Raw genomic sequence first — 21,161 nt, 5'->3', positions numbered from 1 at the left:
TTCCATTTGACAGACTTCTCGTGTCTGGCTACGCCAACAGGCAAAATAATGACATGATTTGGATTTCTGGCCAAAGTTATCCAGCCATTGTCCTTGGTTTGTAGCTACTTTATTTCAGGTTGCACAGCAAAACCATAAAGAGAATGTTGCACTGTTGCTTTCTTTAGTCATGACCGGAAGCCCTCTGGCATGCCAGGATAAACAACAGGAAAGCAGCACAGCAAAGTTCCAGGTTTTGTCCAGAAATTCTTGATTTGTTATGTTTATGAGTAGCTGAAAGCAAAAACGGAAGACCACTTTTCTGATTAACATTTTTGGCAGATGGTTTTTCTAAGCCATTGGCCTGATCTGATGTATCAATAAGTAAATCAGCCTGTATGCATACTATTCATTTAATATGAATTATATGGTTAATACATTTAGGGCTCTCCTAAATTTAGTGCTAATTTGTCAACATTATCACTTTTGGTGTGTTTGTCAGTAGTAGCAGTTTTGGTCTCATTACTGTTATGGTTAGGGGTAGGTTTAGAATTTGTTGTAGGACTAGGAGTTTGTTCTTGTAATTACTACTGAAATGTTTCTGAAAATTGGACGTGCTGTGCCTTTCACATCACATACCTGCTAAAACAACAATAGAAATTCTTATGGTTTCAACTTCAAATACCATTACAAACCAGACTGACCACAGTGAAAATGGAAACAGTAGTTTGACTTTTCTTTTCTAGAAATCAGTCTATGATTACTAAAATTGTAAACACAGCTTCCAGTGGCCAAAGTGGAAAGTGTTGTTGGACTTTTGGGCATACATGAGCTACATTTTTAGTGTAAAATGTCCATGGAGAGGCGCAAATGCGAGCTGTGAAGCAAGTTGTTTTCAGCTGAACGGGCTGTAGTACAGTGAAGATGAATGACCCCCAACCCAAAACCCAAACCTAAACCTAACCATCAGTTGTGTAAAAATGTAATATTAGTGGAATTATAGCAACTTCTGAATCGCACTTGTCACTGATTTTACGAACACGATTACTTCCTGGTTTTCACGGGGGCTCCGAACCCGGGTCTCCCATGCTGCCAACACAACGCATTTCTGGTCACATCACAAGGGAAGGTAACAACCTGGTCTCATAGAATGAATGCTACTCTGTATACAGTACATTTTTGCAAACTGACTTGTACGTGCCGCTTTCTACATTTTGCTGCAACAACTGTGATTTAATCATTGTCACACAAATCACGAACACAATTACTGATTTTGATACATATTTTTCACTCTATTACTCCCCCGCCCCCACTATGTTATTATATCAAAATACATTTACTTTAATGCATGATTTGAAAAAAATGAAACATATTAACACTTTTATTACAGACCCACCTACATATACACACTTATTCATTATGTCATTAGCTTACTTGGTAGCTCACCACAGTTTGAGTGCAGCCAAAGATGCACGAAAATGTCATGTCAGCGCCACAAAATGACATGGATGCTTCAGTTAATGTCTGTTTTCTTTTTTTCTAATTTGCATTTTAAAACACTATTAGTTAGGATTATGTTTTGGTTAAGGATAAGGATGTCTGCTTTGTTTTAATTTGCATTTTAAGACACTGTTGGTTAGGTTTAGGGTAACATTTTTAGGTTAAGGACGTACGTTTTACTTTTCTGTGTGGGTTTCTATTTTCAGAAAAGAAAGTGAAATAAAAACTGTTTTGGTCTCAGTGCTGTTAAGGTTAGGGTAGGTTTCTGGTTTGGATTAAAGTTAGGAGTATATTAATATAATTACTACTCAAATGTTCATGAAAATCGGACACAACTGAGATCAGGTTTCATTTGTATTCTTTTTATTCTTGGCAAATGGGATTTATGGTATTAAAGTAGCTTGATCGAATCCATCCTCAACTATGATCAACTGATTATTGTGCAGTATTGTACATTTTAGACCAATGAAGTAAGAATATCAGCTCCTGGTAGCTACAGAACAAGGTTACAGTGAAGGACACAGCGGGCTGCTACTGACACTAGGATATTTATCATTAAAATGCTTGCCAGGAGAGCTGGCTTTTGTCCTGCATTTTTTACAGCAGGACCAAGATATTTTACCAAAATAAATATGGCTTTCGAGTCACATTTGCTCAGTTCTATACACATTTCCTAATCAACATAAAATGTTAGTTTGAAAACCAAAAATAAGCATACAAGTATACTATAAAAGCAGTGAGAAACACTGCATAACTGTGATTTTAATATGGTCCTTATGCACAACATAAAGCTAAATGCCTAAAATCACTGTCACGTGTTTCTCGTGGCTAATTACGTTCATTAAACAATGGCAATAGCAATATTTTACAGTGCAACAAGATTCAGATCTCAGTGAATTCTTGCACCAATTAATACATAAGGGTAACTGTAGGTGGTATTTTCCAATATGTAGCTTTGGTACATTTATAAACAGTTCAACTGATGTGCTGTCACAGGTGTACGTCTATCAGCTATTTTACATACTCATACTTTGAGTATGGCTTATCCAATCAGATTTCACTGTCTGAACTATCCCTTTTAATTGCAATGTTCAAAGTTATAATATGCTATGAAAGAAAAAGTCTAACCTGACTTTTCAATCAGTAAATCATGTAATATTATGTATTTTCAGGCTAGAAACATCAGGAGCTCAGAAATGGCTGCTATCAAAATGGTTAAACTGGATCCAGGTGTGTGAGTAGTTTTATTGGTAAAAAGGTTTTGGGCAGTTAAGGCAAACAGTTAGCAGTGGTGTCAAGAATATAAAATATGCCTAAAAATTATAGAGGATTTTTTTTTTTTTTGCACCAGTCAATTGCTTGTATGGCTGTACACTACAATGAACACTTCATTTACTCATAATAATAGTTCTGTGAGTCTTAAAGGAATAGTTCACCCCAAAATGAACATTCTCTCATCATTTACTCACCCTCATGCCATCCAAGATGTTTATGTCTTTCTTTCTTCAATTGTGTTCTGCAGAACACAAATGAAGTTTATTAGAAGAATATTTCAGCTCTGTTGGTCCTCACAATGCAAGTGTAATGGTAGCCAGCTGGGAAGTGCTGTGCAGTGTGTGTAAACCTCACTCCCCTGGCCTCAAGAGGTGCACTTGCGAATGACGCGAGAGGCTGTAACCTTTAGCCTCCTCGTTAGCGTGCCCGCCTCCCATGCTGGAGATGCTGGTTCGAATCTTGTCCGGAGTGGTTCGAGCAGGACTGGTTATAGTGGTGTCATGACCTGGATGGTAGTGAGATTTAGGGGGGTGAGTTTAACAGAAGCCAGCTGGTACATGCTGTTCTGTGTGTATAAACCTCACTCCCCTGGCCTCAAGAGGCACACTACTGACTGACGCTAGAGGCTGTAGCCTTTAGCCTGCTCGTTAGCATGCCCGCCTCCCATGCCGGAAGACATAAAGGCAGCATAAAAGTAATCCATAAGACTTCTGTTGTTAAATCCATGTCTTCTGAAGTGATATGATAAGTGTGGGAGAGAAACAGATCAATATTTAAGTCCTTTTTTTACTGTAAATCTACACTTTCACTTACACATTCTGGTGTGGAAGTGACTTTCACTTTCACATTCAGCCACCTACTGGTCAGGGCTGGTCAAAGGTGGGGATTGATAGTAAAAAGGACCTAAATATGTATCTGTTTCTCACCCACACTTATCATATCGCTTCAGAAGACATGGATTTAACAACATGAGTCTTATGGATTACTTTTATGCTGCCTGAATGTACTTTTTGGACCTCCTGACTTCTGGTCACCATTCACTTGCACTTTGAGGATCTACAGAGCAGAGATATTCTTCAGTCATTTGTGTTCTGCTAAAGAAAGAAAGTCATACACATCTGGTATGGATTGATGGTGAGTAAATGATGAGAGAATTTTCATTTTGGGGTGAACTATACCTTTAACAGCCTCTCTGTTATGAAACTTTACACATACATTACAAGTACTTTTAAAGATATGATTGTCTTGCATTATAACACATGAAATAGTAGAGAATGACGTACACTAGAGGTAGCGCAGCTTTAATGGCCAACATTTCTAAGCTGTTGAATACAATATTTCACCCTGATACTCCTTGTTTTGTGATGGACATTTTTTTGCATAATAGTTGGCTTGTTAGTACACTTTCTTTCTTTCTTTCTTGCTTTCCTTCTTTTTAGGTGATGACATCACTACCATCCAACAGGAAATCACAATGATGAAAGAGTGTAAACATAAAAACATTGTGGCCTATTATGGCACCTACCACAGGTACAGTAATGTACAATTCCTGCCTTTCCTGGTATTGGCCAGAAGTTGTCTAAGCTTTCCACATTGTGTTTTACACCCCACAGCCAGAGTTGCATAATTTGATCAGCACAAATCACCCTCAGACACATTTGATAGGTTTTGTAAATTCAGTGGTTATCAACATGTCAGCACATGCTAAAAATGACTGGTGCTCCCTGAATATAATTTCAAAGGCATGCATTCCCACTCACAAGCTTTTATAATATTTATGACGTTATTGTAATGTCCGTAACTAATGTGTGTGTGTTTTGCTCTTACTCTGCTCTGCTTTTTAGGAACACTAAGCTGTGGATATGCATAGAATACTGTGGGGGAGGATCACTGCAGGATATCTACCAAGGTATACACTGACCAACATTAGCATTCTATGCTACTATATTTGAAGGTGATGTCATTTTTGCCATTAAGCCAATCGTGGGCTGATTTTTCCTGAAAATAGTAAACACTGTGGCTCTGTGGTGCTTTCAAAACACTGGCTCAACCAATTAGGTGAGTCTGGGGGGAGGGGCTGATGGGGATAGTGTTTTAAAAAAAACCTGTTTTATGGTGATGATAGCAGAGAAGACATTACACATTTAAATGCATGTACTATGTAAAAATACTTTTTGGTTCACTGTAGCATACTTCATCTCCCAAAAACAAATGATAAAAATCGTGCTTGTTCTGAAATCATTGATTTCTCAAATTAGATACTAAAGTAAATTAACCGCATAGAAATACATGTCACCATGTCACATGCCCTGATGCCTCTTCAGCAACTTGGCCTGCCCAGTCACGGTGAAGTAATGTGAACGTATGATAGACACTATTATTTATACACACCAGAAGAATATGCTATTATTTAAGTTGGGATATTAATACTAATAAGAGTGATATGAGTAGGATATGGGGAAAGTTCATCAAACTTTGGGTTATTTCTGGTCCGAGTGTTAAAGGTGCCCTCAGTATTTTTTTGTTTATGTCGTCTTGGACTTACACTGACACCTAGTGTTGTGGATGCACTATCTTTTAAACACAATAGATTTCAGTTATTGATTCCATTGTAGAAATTCCCAATTCACTGTCAGCCATGGTTCATTTAATTAATGAGTGAAAGTTTCCAATAACAGGGTTGTTCCTGAGATTAAGCAAGTAGTATTCGGCTGGTCGTGTAAATTCAACATGGCTGCCCCCATGAGGGGGCTCTCTTCATGTAAAATAAAACAGGTTTTAAGAGGTTACTAGTGTTAAATGGTCATGTGAAACTAAATGATGTAATAAATCTTGACTCACATTTTCAGTAGACCTCTGGGTAATTTATATGAAAATAAAATAGTATGATTCATATCATAAAACAAAACTAAAATCATGATATTAAATAGGGTACAGTCTTATCAGTCTTAAGATGTTATTTACCCAGAATCATATAGGTTGTATTGCTGAAATACCAACTGATCATTAATGAAATATGTCCTCCACAGTAACTGGCCCTTTGAAGGAAAAACAGATAGCTTACATCTGCAGGGAAACACTCCAGGTGGGGTTCATTAATTAGCCAAAGCATCTTCAGTGGCATATTTCTTAAATGTTATATTACCACTTCTTTTTGAATAGACTGCTGTTCTTGTCTTACCCAGGGTTTGAACCATCTCCATGAAGCAGGCAAAATACACAGAGACATTAAGGTAGGTGAGAGTAGTTTATTAAGTAATGTCTGCTGGTGAGGATTTATTGTGGGTGTGCAATGGCCTGTGGTTTAGTTACAGTAGGTTTTAATTGGATAAGTCAATTGTAAATATCTCTCCTAATACAGGGTGCTAATATTCTCCTTACTGAACGTGGAGACGTCAAATTGGGTGAGTGATAATATGCGTCTGTGCGTGTGTGTGTGAACACTTCTATAAACACACACTCGGTCTTACACACAGCATTATATATTACTTATGCATTATTAAAGATATTCTCTGTCATTTTCTATAGCTGATTTTGGGGTTGCAGCTGAGATCAGTGCCTCTGTTGCCAAGAGGAAGTCCTTCATTGGAACTCCTTACTGGTGAGCCGTCTGCACAGAGATTTACCCCAGAATTAGATTGGATTTTATTCCTTAGCAGTTTTGTATAAATGCTGTTGCTGTTGTTAGAATAGATACTTGTACTATTCACTTATTATAAAACTACTACTATTACCTCTACCTATTTTAGCAACAATAAAAATAATAATAACGATGATATTATTAATAATATCTTTGTTATTATTGTTATTAGCAGATTTCACATATATAGTACAATCTAAAATTTAAGCAGTGCATGAAAATAATTGCCTTAACCACATTTCTGTAACCACTTACAGAAAGAAACTATATATAAATCTCTAATAATATAGGAATAACAAATTAGATATAAACAGTAAAAAGGGGTAACATGCAATTGTTACTTAAAGATCTATTTCTACTTGAGCTAACCCTTAAAAATGACTTTTGCTGGTGACCTAATATATTCAGGTTGATTTAGCTATGTTAAATAATATCATTTTGATGTTAACACATAAAGCACATTTTTAATTGTACAGTGTGCTGTAAAAAGTAGAAATCTGCTATTTCTAACCTTTTCCTGATCCACTCCTAAAAATACGTTTTGTAACCAAATGTATTCAGGTTTATTCAGTCATGTTAAATAATATTTTTGAATGGCTATTATAGATGTTAGTACATGCAGCACATTTTTAGGTTACCTTTTTTCAGTGTGCTGAACTATTTTTAAGGGTCCCATAAGGTAGAATAAGCTCCTTAAGTTGCTGGTACAGGTTACCACTTTTTACAGTGCTTTGAAGGGTAATAAATCCAATGTTTATTTATTGTGTCAGGATGGCCCCTGAGGTGGCAGCAGTGGAAAAGAAGGGTGGCTATAACCATCTGTGTGATATCTGGGCAGTGGGCATCACCGGCATCGAGCTGGCAGAACTACAGCCACCCATGTTTGACCTTCATCCCATGCGGTCAGAATGATACATTAGATTAATTTATGAGGACAGAATAAAACACTGTTAATATTTAGGTTTCAATGTTTCAATTTGTTCAAATTATTATTATTATTATTATTTTAGAGCGCTGATGTTGATGTCTAAGAGCAGCTTTCAGCCTCCCAAACTCAAAGACAAAAGCAAATGGTGAGATTGCAAGGAGGTGTGGAACATTAGATTGAAAAATTCAAAACCCCATAAAGATATGTTATTTCTCTGTGCAGTGGGCTTAAAAATGAGTGAACTTTCCTGTGCTTAGATGACAAGACATTTGTGTCTTCATTCTTTGCAGGTCTGCAGGTTTTCATAGCTTTGTGAAGATGTGTTTGATCAAAAGTCCTCGCAAGAGGCCGACGGCAGAAACATTACTCCAGGTGACAGTGCTAGAATATTTAAAGCCGAAGTCAATAATCAATGTCGATATTTGCTTTAATGTGGTCTGCATGCAGATCTGGATTTTGTGGTTGCTTAGAATGAAATGTAACCTGGTTGATTGCTTTCATCCAAAGTGACATCTTTGAGTGTTGCTGCTGAATAGCACTGTACTCCCTTTACCTACTGTATTCCCCTTTAGAAAACATACTTGTATAAGGGTCATGAGATTTCATCAGTTTTTTTATTATAATCATCCCCCCAAATATTAATTATAATTACTGAGAATGCATGACAGGCACGTCCTTATAAATACTCAATATTGTTAGGTATGTATTTACTGTCATTAGAGATGTGTTTCAACAGAAAATAAAACATGGCAAAAGAAATCACCTCCCTTAACCCTTAAATTGAGCGTGTAATATGGTGAATATTTAAATTTAAATATACATTTTACAGCCATGATCAGATCAATTACAAGATGTTTTATTTTGTTCCTTTAAAGCTTAGCAGATATCTGTAACAGATCAAGCCAATTAAAGTGTACTTATACCCCCTCCCCCCAAAAAAACATGTAATCACTTGTTTACTTCTCACATTATGTAAAATTATCTGCTCAGATCTATTCCATACTTCAAAACTGAAATAATAGGATTCAAGAAAACCTATGATATTAATACTTACAAATAAATACATATTTCTTTCTTTCTTTTCAGCACCCATTTGTAACACAGTTGTTGACTAGAAAATTAATGATTGAGCTGCTGGACATGGTAAATAACCCAGACCTCCACCAGTCTCCCAGCTTTGATGAGAATGAAGAGGTCAGTAAAGCCCTGAACGCTGGTCTATTTATTTTTTCACAGGTCTTTGAAGAAACATATGTGACATTCATAAAGAATCTTACTTTCAAATGTAAGTTATATGTTAGACAATTGCATTGGAAAATCATGTTGGTAAAAATGCAATAGAGTTGTGGGGAAACTTCTCCCTTTTAATGAACTCAGCAAAATGTTCAATGCCTTTTCCATATGTTTATATACACTATGTCAAAGTATGAGTTCAGTTTGTGCAAAAAGGTTTTTAGGTGCAATATTTGTTTTTGTGTGTGTTTCATTTGTATAGACAAATGATTCAGCCCCAGATAAAATACAGTCTAAAGGAAAACATATGCCAGTGGAGAGAAGTTTATCCGAAGAACAATGTGAGTGCTTGTTATTATTGTCATTTTGCATTGATTTGTTTTTTTTAAGTTTACACAAAACACAAATATGTTCTGATTATCATGCACCATTTATTTTTTATTTCATTGTTGTCACTCAAAAAAGTAAAAAAGAGAGAAAATAAGAGATATTATAAGTTTTACTGCTTTTAGGATATGACTATGAAATAGGAAAGGATAGGATGAGATGGTATTGAAAAATATAGGTTAGGATAGGATAGGATAGGATAGGACAGGATAGGATAGGATGAGATAGGATGAGATAGGATAGGATGAGATAGGATGAGATGGTATTGAAAAAGATAGGTTAGGTTAGATTAGGATAGGATAGCATAGGATAGGACAGGATAGGATAGGATGAGATGGTATTGAAAAAGATAGGATAGGTTAGGATAGGATAGCGTAGGATAGGATGAGATGGTATGGAAAAAGATAGGTTAGGTTAGATTAGGATAGGATAGGATAGCATAGGATAGGATAGGATGAGATGATATGGAAAAGATAGGATAGGTTAGGTTAGGATAGGATGAGATGGTATGGAAAAAGAAAGGATAGGTTAGTTTAGGATAGGGTAGGATAGCATAGGATAGGATGAGATGGTATGGTATAAGATAGGATAGGTTAGGTTAGGTTAGGATAAGATAGGATATGATGAGATGGTATGGAAAAAGATAGGTTAGGTTAGATTATGATAGGATAGGATAGGATAGCATAGGATAGGATAGGATGAGATGGTATGGAAAAAGATAGGTTAGGTTAGGATAGGATAGGATGAGATGGTATGGAAAAGATAGGATAGGTTAGGATAGGATGAGATGAGATGGTATGGAAAAAGAAAGGATAGGTTAGGTTAGGATAGGGTAGGATAGCATAGGATAGGATAGGATGAGATGGTATGGTAAAAGATAGGATAGGTTAGGTTAGGTTAGGATAGGATTAGATGGTATGGAAAAAGAAAGGATAGGTTAGGTTAGGATAGGGTAGGATAGCATAGGATATGATAGGATGAGATGGTATGGTATAAGTTAGGATAGGTTAGGTTAGGTTAGGATAAGATAGGATATGATGAGATGGTATGGAAAAAGATAGGTTAGGTTAGATTAGGATAGGATAGGATAGCATAGGATAGGATAGGATGAGATGGTATGGAAAGAGATAGGTTAGGTTAGGATAGGATAGCATAGGATAGGATAGGATGAGATGGTATGGAAAAGATAGGATAGGTTAGGATAGGATGAGATGAGATGGTATGGAAAAAGAAAGGATAGGTTAGGTTAGGATAGGGTAGGATAGCATAGGATAGGATAGGATGAGATGGTATGGTAAAAGATAGGATAGGTTAGGTTAGGTTAGGATAGGATAGGATATGATCGAGATGGTATGGAATAAGATAGGATAGGTTAGGTTAGGATAGGATGAGATGGTATGGAAAAAGATAGGATAGGTTAGGTTAGGATAGGGTAGGATAGCATAGGATAGGATAGGATGAGATGGTATGGTAAAAGATAGGATAGGTTAGGTTAGGTTAGGATAGGATGAGATGGTATGGAAAAAGATAGGATAGGTTAGGTTAGGATAGGATGTGGTGGTATGGAAAAAGATAGGATAGGTTAGGTTAGGATAGGATGAGATGGTATGTAAAAAGAAATTATAGGTTAGGTTAGGATAGGGTAGGATAGTGTAGGATAGGATAGGATGAGATGGTATGGAATGGAAAAAGATAGGATAGGTTAGGTTAGGTTAGGATAGGATGAGATGGTATGGAAAAAGATAGGATAGGTTAGGTTAGGTTAGGTTAGGTTAGGTTAGGTTAGGATAGGATGAGATGGTATGGAAAAAGATAGGATAGGTTAGGTTAGGATAGGATGAGATGGCATGGAAAAAGATAGGATAATTTAGGATAGGATAGTATAGAATGAGATGGTATGGAAAAAGATAGGATATTTTAAGTTAGGATAGGATAGTCACAGGAATTAAAGGGAGGACCCAAGATGCGAAGATAAGTGATGAGTTTATTGATGCACACACAGATGGCAAAAGAGAAAATTGAGAATATATGAGAGCTAGAACTGGAGATCTGTCCAGAAGTAGAATGGCGAAGGACACCCTGGCCAACAGTGGTGGGAAATGGCGTATAGGTAGGTAATAGCAACAGGGTCCAGTCCAATATATATCCACATAGGAAATAATTCCAGAGTGGAGAAATGCACAGGAGTGTCCAGACTGGTGAAACTAGGAGAGAATAAAACAAGCCAGACAAGACTACAACACCAACTAAATGAACAATCTGAAAATGAACATGAGAAATGAGAGGGATTATATAGGCATGGATAATGAGACACACGTGAAGACAATCAGATGTGAGCGGCGGGAATGAGCGTTTCCAAGGAAACACAAACCGTGTCGCCCACAAGGCAGAGTGAACACACAAGAAAAACTAAACAATAAGACGTAGACACAAAGAAAGCGCCGAATGATCTTACCTGGACATAACAAGGATAAGATAGGATAGGATAGGATAGGATAGGATAGGATTGGATAGGATGGGATGGATGGGATAGGATATGAGTATGAAATAGGTTAGGATAGGGTAGTGTAGTGTATTATATTATAGTATGGTATGGTGTGGTGTGGGATGGGATTGGATAGGATAGGACTATGAGATGGGATAGGAAAGGAAAAGGTAGAATAGGATAGGATGTTGAAATGGAATGGTACAGGATGGTATGGTGTGGTATGAGAAAATTAGAATATTTAATGTACTGTTAAGATTTCAATATAATTTTCTTTAGAAACTTATTTCTACTCATATTCTCAAATTATTTCATGCATTTTTAACTTTTCATTCTTACATTTCTTTGTTGTGTCACACCAAAGTCAGTGCCAAGTCCATCTTCATTACAACGTATTCATGATTAGCAAGTTTAATGTATGGATGTGTAGTGGAAGAGACTCCAGGATAACAAGGCGGTTATTGAGCATAACTACAATGATGTCAATGGACACACTACTCATAGAGCTGGTACTGTTTAGCACACGACTATGGCATGTGCCCTTCTCCACCCCCCACAGACATTCACTCGCATGAACTGAGGCCAGTGATCACATTCAAGGCCAAGCAGAGAGTGTGATATGTGCTATCGAGTGGCAAGTCAGTGGCACAGTTACTAAGAAGCCATTGTCTCACGACTTGTCTGGAAGATTACAGCATTTACAGGCTTATGCAGACAAACCAGACAGACAATGAAGCTTCTCTGGGGTGGAAAGGAAGTGGCATACAGAATCACATCAACCGTGCAGCAAGGCAGAAACATGATGTTTTTGTAGGTCTTGCACATATATACACATTCACACACGCATATGCAGGGTTACATTTAATATAAGGTGTGCTGTTCATTATCACCCCCCAAAAAACCCCTCCCCAAAAAACAGGATCACTGAACATAGACTAATATTGTCTGGATTTATATATATTTTTATTAAAAAAAAGGATGCAGATAAAGAATATAAATGAGTAATAGATTTGCTTCTTGTTTTTTCAGTTGACCAGGTGAAGTTTACCCCTCCAAGGAGGAAAGAGACTGAACCCTACCCTGACCTGGTCAGTAGCTGTTTTATTTTTCATTTCGGGTGAATACACGTTCTGGGTGACATCCCAAAATCAAAAGAAAAAACAAGAAAATTATGTTTTCCATAAAGTAAATTAAGCTTATTTGTTGGACCATTAAAGGAATAGTAACCTACCCCCCACCACCCCCCCAAAAAAATTCATAATTGACTCACTCTCATGTAGCTCCAAACCCATATGACTTTCTTGGAACACAAAAGGAGATGTTTTAATGAATATGGCAGTCTGTCTTTTCAATACAATGGCAGTGGATAGTGCCTCACTATTAAGCTTAAAAAGGACCCAAAAGGATCATAAAAGTAGTCCATGTGACTTGTGTGTCATATTTCAAGTCTTCTGAAGACATAGAGGAGAGTGGGGCACTTTTTGGTTTTCTTAAGTTTGTTTAAATGCACTTGGGGTACAAAGTATTTTTCTTTTTTCACATTAATTGTACTTGTTTCATGAATACAACGTATACATTTGTCGCCATCTACCTGGTAAAAATGGAAGTGAAATGTTACAACATAGCCATAGGTGGGGGGGCATGTTGTTACAGCCAAGGGGCACATTGTAACGACAGCTTAAAATCAACCTCACAATTGTATCTGATCTATTTAAAATAAATAGAAGATTAACTAAAATATTATGTCAATATAAGCCATTTATTAACTTTTCATATATATTATATCAATAATTTTGCGACAGCATTGGCCGAAATAATGCACTCAAGACACACACACACACACACACACACACACGCACGCACGCACGCACGCGCGCGCACAAAACTCACACATAACACAAACATAATTAATTTACATATCTGACTGCATAGAATTGCACATAGTTTGTTCTAATTGGGGCACATTGTAACACAGCATAACAACATGCCCAGTCAGCGCAACTGGGATTTAACCTAGCTTGTCACTTCTGCTGGCTAGCTAAAATTAAAAGACTGATTGGAGATTAAAATGATACCAAGTTTGCCTCATTTATCATTAAATAAACACTAAAAACAGAGATGAAAAGGAACTTTCCTCTACACCTTATTGAAATGGCAACAAGTTTCATCTTACCAGCATGCGTGCAAACGTTTAAACCATGTGTGTTACCAGTGTTGGTTCTAATGCATTACTAAGTAATTAATTAATGTAATTAAATTAATCTTTCATTGAAAAAAGTAAAGTAAGGGATTACTCTTAATTTTTTATTTAAATTAACAATTCTACATAAAACAATAGTGAATTTAAAATTGAAATGTAATATTACATTATTTGGCCAGTTCATAAATAATAATTTTTTTTCCTATTAACACTTTTTATTGATTCACACAATTGACACAGAAAAGCAAATCATATATTCACAGAATCAACATTTAACCCTCATTAGTGCCTTTCTCCCTCCCAATATATATATATATATATATATATATATATATATATATATATATATATATATATATATATATATAATAATACACACATTTAAACCTACACTTCTCACTCCACTGCCCCTCCCCGAGAGCCCTAAAAAAAAGACCAAATAGCTGCTCCATTTTTAATTAAATTAATCCTTTAATTAAGTTGCCTATCCTTCTGCATGACATTTCCTCAAATGCCACTACCATGTCCATCACTGTGGACCACTCTTGAAATGTGGGTGCTCCAGCTGACTTCCATCCCCTAAGAATGATCTGTCTGCCAATCATAACACTGGCAAGGACCCGATTTTTTTATGCATTTATCTCCTATATCAATGACCACCCCATAGTCTAAAATACAGAGTCTGGGGCAAAATGAAATTTGAGTGCCCAATACATCACATAAAACTCTGAACCCTCAACCAAAATTCTTGGATCTTAACACACCACCAAAAAAACATGGGTTGTGTCCCCATCTTCTGATTGGCATTGCCAGTAGGTGGGTGTGTCTTTAAGACCAAGCCTATACAATCTATTGGGTCAAATAAAATCGATGTAAAACCTTAAATTGCATAAGATGCACCCTTGCATCACTAGATGTAGACTAGACTTTTTTAAGAATCCTAGCCCACACTCCCTCCTCCAATGTAAGTTTAAATCTTTCTCCCATAATCTCTTGAGAGAAGTTGAATCTCTGTACCCCAGACTCTGAATTAGCAGGGAGTAATACACTGATGCCTCATGACCTTTTCCAAAAGCAGTAATCACCACTCCCAGAGTATCTGCCGCTTTAGGGGTGTAAGCTACTCCCAAAAATATTACAGAGCAGGTGGTGCAGTTGTAAATACCTAAAGAATTGAGACCTGGGAATCCCAAAATGTTGAACTAAATTTTCAAAGGATCTTAACACTCCACTCTCATATAGGTCACCAAGTGTTTTAACCTCCCTCACAATTCACTCTGACCAGCAAAAAGGGGACTTATTAATACATCATTTTGGGTTCAGCATTATGCTCAAAGCAACATTTAAATAAATTAAACAATTAAAGAACTAAACAATCTTCACACTTTTGTCCATACCGAGTGCAAATGCGAGATAACAGGGTGTAAATTATCTTCTCCGTTTAGTTTGATAGAAAGGGTTTGCAATGGTGAAATAGGGGCAATAAATTCCTGTTCAATACAAAACCAGGGTGGGGCTCGCTCAGGTGTAAGTGACCAATGAGCCAAATGTCTGAGACCGAATGCATAATAATGGAAGAAAAAGACTCTCTCTGTTTTATATATATAGCCAGAGGTTTCCCTGCCTTGTCCCCCGACTCAAAGTATGACTTTCTTGCCCTGAATAGCCAAAACTCCACCTTCCATGACAAAATAGTATTATATGTGTATTTCAATTGGGTCAATTCCCTGAGGCCATTATATGACATTCGGTGCTTCAGCTCTGCATGCACTTTTAATATTCCCTTCAAATTCCACAAGTTGTTGTGCTTTGGATTTTTTGATGAATGAGGCATACTGTATGATCTGACCCATAAGAACTGCCTTAAGTGCCTCCCAAGCCTCACCCACAGAGTATACTGAGGACTAGTTAGTCTCCATATAGACACTGATTTCAGCCTTTATCATTTGTTGGAATTCAGGATTTTGCAAAAGGGATACATTAAAGCACCAACAATATGTTTTCTTCTGGCAACACCTCTAAACACACCAGGGTGTGATCTGAGACTAAAATGTTTCCAATTGAGCAATCAACAACAGATGAAATGAGGGGTTATATATATATATATATATATATATATATATATATATATATATATATATATATATATATATATATATATATTAGGGCTGTCAATCAATTAAACATTTTAATCGAATTAATGACATGGTGTCCCGATTAATTAATCACCATTAATCGCATATACAATTATTTGATGAGAAAGCCCCTCATATAACAATAATTCAATATATAATGATTATACATATTTATATCAATATATAATTATACATAGTTATCTTTAAATATTAAAAAATTGTATACACACATATATATATATAAATAAAAAATATTCAGATAATTAAAATGCTTTACATTCTTGTGGCAGAAGAATTAATCATTGATAAGACGATACAAAAAGCGGCTTTAGAATACAATGTATTGTTTACTACCATATTATTGATCATAATTCAATCATTGGCACACAGTTCACAGTAATCCATTTCACAAGTGAATTTGTCAATCAGTTGGAGATTTATTATGAGGGCTTGTTTAAGGACCCGTCAATTTACACCTACGTCAGACAATTTTTTTTTAATGCTTACAAAACTTTTACATCTAGAGCCAAGAGGTATTTAAAAAAAAAAACGACAAAAAGGAAAATAAATAAATAAACAGTTTAATAAAAATATCAAATTATTTACATATTTCAATATATTTATGGGTAACTTCCAAATTTTGCACCATCTCAATCCAGCCACACCCTGCGTCAGACATGCTTGTGTAGCGTCTCGGGTGCATTGCATCATAAACATAAAATGTTTAGGTCACTGTTTCAAGTTAAATATAGTTTAATACTCAATCATTAAACACATCTTCAGATCCCTTAGTTCGCATTTGCGCGCCTTCAAGTGTTTTGAACGCAAGAACGTAACACATCTTTGAGTTGTTGCTGCTGAAGGTTGTTTTTTTCACCGTATAAACTGCATGTTGCCACACAGCTGAAGTTTCACTTACTGCCCTCTGGAGTAAACAGGTGGTACTACAAGCTTGTATTTCTCAGGACTCTTCCTTATTACGGTCTGGGGGAAGTGCGATTATTTGCGCAATTTTTTTTTTTTTAAATCGACAACCCTAATATATATCTATTCTAGAGTAAATCTTATGGACTGATGAAAAAAATGTATAGTCCCTACCTGATGGGTTCAAATGTCTCCAAATATCTGTAAGACCAAGAATTTTACAGCAATGAAGAAACCTCATTTCCATATGGCTGGCCTTTAGATGATGGTTGTCCTTCATTTCGGAACATCCAGCGTTGCTCTCTCTCTCATGCCCGAACATCACCAAACACAGCTGAAATATTCCATCTAGTCCGAGCGGCACATCTAACACAATAAAAGTGTTTTCAGACATATATTCAACTAAACAACTGCATAAATGGACTATGTTAATGACAGCCACACGTGCAGCTCTTCTATCTGCCCTCGAGGTGGCTGAACAGATGCATGTGACTCCGCCTCCACGCAGCGCATCATCAAAATACGTCGGCGCTATGTTCTTCATTAATACATTTTCTTAGCCCAAGAAAATTAAAATATAATGTCTCCTGAAAATGATTGTGCCACGCTCTCCCCTACATTAGGTTTTGTGAGAAACAACCCTTTTTAAGCTTCAAAGTGAGGCACTTTCCACTGCCATTGTATTGTAACATCTTCTTTTGTGTTCCGCATACTGTAAGTAAGAAAGTCATATTTGAGACAACACAAGGGTGGTTAAATAATGTTTGGGTGAACTATTCCTTTAACATTTTTTACATTTTTGCTTGACATGTTATCATGAAACATTAAGCACATTTTATCCCATGTTCTCATTACCGTAATGTGTCCAGATGATTTACTAATACATTTTTGTAATTTCATTTATTTAATTGATATTCTTAATAGTGATTCTCATTAGATTCTCAGTACTTAGTCAAAAAGAGTAACTAAACACAAACCACATCTTATGACATTTCATACTGTATTCTGTCTGTTCCATTAATTGATAGTTATATCTCTGAGAAAAAGGCTGATGTATATTTATGTTCTTAGGGGTCATGCGATGATTGGACCATATCTGGAGATGAACCAGAGTCACCGTAAGAACTGATACATTTAAATAGACTTAAATAGAATTTCATTGCAGTCACTGTGAATAACTATTTATTTGGATGGTTTTCACTGATGCAGGGGTCTGTTGGAGAGTGTGGAGGAGGAGTTGCAGCAGAGGTGGGACATGCTCTGTGTCGCCATCTTGTGGAGTTGTAGCCTATATACAGAAAATCCAAATGTGCCATTTCTGTCATATATGGCAAAATATCCTATAACATAATATATCAGACACAATGAGGAATGTTTATACATAAACAATTAGATTGTCTCGTCATGACATTCATTCAGCTTGATCTCTTTCAGGAGTTTGACAGTTAAAAGGCTGTCTTCTTTTGAGGTACTGAATACGAAATTTAGAAAAAACAAAATCAATGAGCAAATGAAATGTGTGATCAGATGAGAATTTATGTAAGGATGTAAATTATTTGTGATGTTACAGTGGAGTGAGAGGAAAAGTGGACTGTTCAGCCCACCACCCGCCTCTGCTACAGCATCACTTCCTCACATGAGATCTTTAGACTCCGATCTGGAGGACAAAGACCTGACGCTTCGACCAAGTGCTACTATGTGCCCTGATACAGTACCAAAATCAGGTATTACAACCTGCACATTCCCACAATACATGGGCTATTCACCACACTACAAATGCCAAAACCTTTTCATTATAACTACATCATTCCTTCTATAGTGCTGTTGAGGTGTTCAGGCAGTCAGGATGTGCGGCAGTGGTGCAGTGGCCCCTGTGTTCCTGATGGGAAAGATACGCAGGATCAACAGAAGACTCTTACAAGAACTCTCAGCAGAGAAACACCTCTCTCCCCGGAGTGGAGCACCATGAGGAAGAAAACTGAAGACTCTGTGAGTTACACAATGTTGCATATATGTAATAACACATTTATACTCAAAATTACATGCTGATATCCCACACACTGTAACACACCTCAGCTTAATGAATGTTCTTATTAGGACTGTCAATCATTTCAAATATTTTAATGGGTTGATCACCTATAAATGAAAATCCTGACATGATTTACTCACCCGTTTGTTGTTCCAAACCCATATGGCTTTTATGGTTGCTTTCAAACTATAAAAATGACAGAAAAATAACATGAAAAGTGATGATATGGTACTGGTTCAAACAATTTTCACATTATATTTATATATATATATATATATATATATATATATATATATATATATATATATATATTAGGGCTGTCGATTTATCACGTTAATTCAGTGCGATTCATTTTATTAAAAATAACGCATGAAAAAGATTTACGCAATTAATCGCACTGCCCCCGGACCGTAATAAGGAAGATTCCTGAGAAATGCCAGCTTGTAGTACCACATGTTTACTGCAGAGGGCAGTAATTGAAATTTCAGCTGTGTGGCAACACGCAGTTTATACAGTGAAGAAAACAACCATCCAGCAGACAGACATACGTTACGTTCTTGCGTTCAAAACACTCGATGGAGCGCAAATTCGAACTAAGAGATCTCAAGATGTGTTCTAAGTATTAAACTATATTTAACTTGACACGGTGACCTAAACATTTTATGTTTATGACGCAACGCACCCGAGACGCTACACAAGCATGTCTGACGTAGGTGTAAATTGACGGGTCCTTAAACAAGCCCTCATAATAAATCTCCAACTGATTGACAAATTCACTTGTGAAATGGATTGCTGTGAACTGTGTGCCAATGATTGGCTTATGATCAATAATATGGTAGTAAACAATACATTGTATTCTAAAGCAGCTTTTGTATTGTTTGATCAATTATTAACTCTTCTGCCACAAGAAAATAATGCATTGTAATTATCTGAATATTTGTTATTTTATATATATATATATATATATATATATATATATATATATATATATATATATATATATATATATATATATATATATATATATATACTTTTTAAATATTTAAAGATAACTTTGTATAATTATTTAATCATTATATATTGAATTATTGTTATATGAGGGCTTTCTCAGCATATATTTGTATATGCGATTAAATGCGATTAATCAGGACATCGTGTAATTAATTTGATAAATCTTTTTTTGCGATTGACAGCCCTAATATATATATATATATACAATTTATACTGTATATAAGACTCCTGAAGCCATACATAAACTTTGTGTTATGAAAAAAAAGTTAAAAAAATATATATTTTTCATTGTGTCATTGTGTCTGCCATAATGATGACAGATTTTTTTATTGATTTATGTATTTTTACATTTTTTATATTTATAAGTTAACACATTTCTTGGATTTTAGAAATTCTTTGTAATCTTTCCCCTAATTAAGTTAGTTTTACAAGTTTAATTGTTTCAAATATTACTTGAATGGGTGGATTAACTGGATGTCATTACTGTCAAAAATGGAATTGTGTTACAGTAATGCTAGACGATTCAGGACCATGGCCAGAGCCTGGGACTAGAACGTTTTTAATAAAGCTTTTAAAATACATTAATCATTTTATTTATATTCTAAGCCACTAAAAGTATTACTGACAAGTTTTTTGGACTAAAAGACATTATACAGAAACTGTATTTTTAACCTTTAATTCATAGAGAGCTGATTCTCATGGACTTCCTCCCACTCCCCAAGTCTATGTAAGTTTAACCACCTAATCACATGTTGCTCAATGAGTCCATCCTGTTAGTGACCAGTGCATTGAGTGTTGTAAACAAAGTTAATGCTAAATGAGAGTGCAATAGAACACAATAATACAAATAAAAAATAATTAATTAATGACTTACAGTATTTGTTATTAATGTACTTCTAGCTCCATTATTCATATTTATAGAATTTAAGAATTTATCTTGAAAAATTAAAGCAGTAGCTACCTATTTTGCAATTTCTCTCAAATTCACTGTATTTATGAACACATCTTAATATTTCATCTTGCGTAGATGGGAGCCTGTTTTACCAAAGTCTTTAATGGATGCCCGCTGAAAATTCACTGTGCTGAGACATGGGTTTTCCCTAAAACTAGAGGTACAGATTTACTTTCATTTTTATTAAATTAAAATCTAATACAGTATAAATATGGATTGGAAAAACCTGTAATGTAGCTAGTAATAACTGAAATGCACCAGTATGAACAGAACCAGAGAGCATTTAAATGTAATATTTGATTCTTCAATCATTTCTCTCTAGATCAGTATCTAATTCTAGGGGCAGAGGAGGGTGTCTACATTCTTAACTTAAATGAGCTTCATGAAGACACCTTAGAAAAGGTACCATTAGCTGTTACCTTTGTGTATATATTAAAATAAACTAAACAAATATAATCATATCTATCTATCTATCTATATATA

General features: G+C 35.7%; 1 protein-coding gene across 3 annotated transcripts in view; it reads left to right on the top strand.

Moving 5' to 3' along the window:
• The window catches only part of map4k2 (mitogen-activated protein kinase kinase kinase kinase 2), a 30,434-nt gene that overhangs the window by 2,119 nt on the left and 7,154 nt on the right, over positions 1-21,161 (top strand). For 2 of the 3 annotated variants that reach the window (XM_052126586.1, XM_052126601.1), the window contains exons 2-22: positions 2,652-2,709; positions 4,194-4,284; positions 4,599-4,663; positions 5,784-5,839; positions 5,940-5,987; positions 6,116-6,158; positions 6,283-6,355; positions 7,165-7,296; positions 7,405-7,467; positions 7,613-7,694; positions 8,409-8,516; positions 8,818-8,896; positions 12,457-12,515; positions 17,758-17,804; positions 17,896-17,934; positions 18,121-18,154; positions 18,257-18,410; positions 18,506-18,675; positions 20,412-20,453; positions 20,754-20,838; positions 21,001-21,080. In XM_052126586.1, the coding sequence (XP_051982546.1) occupies positions 2,652-2,709; positions 4,194-4,284; positions 4,599-4,663; positions 5,784-5,839; positions 5,940-5,987; positions 6,116-6,158; positions 6,283-6,355; positions 7,165-7,296; positions 7,405-7,467; positions 7,613-7,694; positions 8,409-8,516; positions 8,818-8,896; positions 12,457-12,515; positions 17,758-17,804; positions 17,896-17,934; positions 18,121-18,154; positions 18,257-18,410; positions 18,506-18,675; positions 20,412-20,453; positions 20,754-20,838; positions 21,001-21,080 (1,608 nt within the window). Of the gene's footprint in view, positions 1-2,651; positions 2,710-4,193; positions 4,285-4,598; positions 4,664-5,783; positions 5,840-5,916; positions 5,988-6,115; positions 6,159-6,282; positions 6,356-7,164; positions 7,297-7,404; positions 7,468-7,612; positions 7,695-8,408; positions 8,517-8,817; positions 8,897-12,456; positions 12,516-17,757; positions 17,805-17,895; positions 17,935-18,120; positions 18,155-18,256; positions 18,411-18,505; positions 18,676-20,411; positions 20,454-20,753; positions 20,839-21,000; positions 21,081-21,161 lie in introns of those variants that run through there. The other variant, XM_052126594.1, reaches the window with a different exon arrangement.

This window comes from Xyrauchen texanus, chromosome 1 (genome assembly GCF_025860055.1).
Source record: "Xyrauchen texanus isolate HMW12.3.18 chromosome 1, RBS_HiC_50CHRs, whole genome shotgun sequence".
Classification (NCBI taxonomy): Eukaryota; Metazoa; Chordata; class Actinopteri; order Cypriniformes; family Catostomidae; genus Xyrauchen; species Xyrauchen texanus.
The sequence above is the reverse complement of the archived record's forward strand: the minus strand, read 5'-3'. Positions and strand labels throughout refer to the sequence as shown.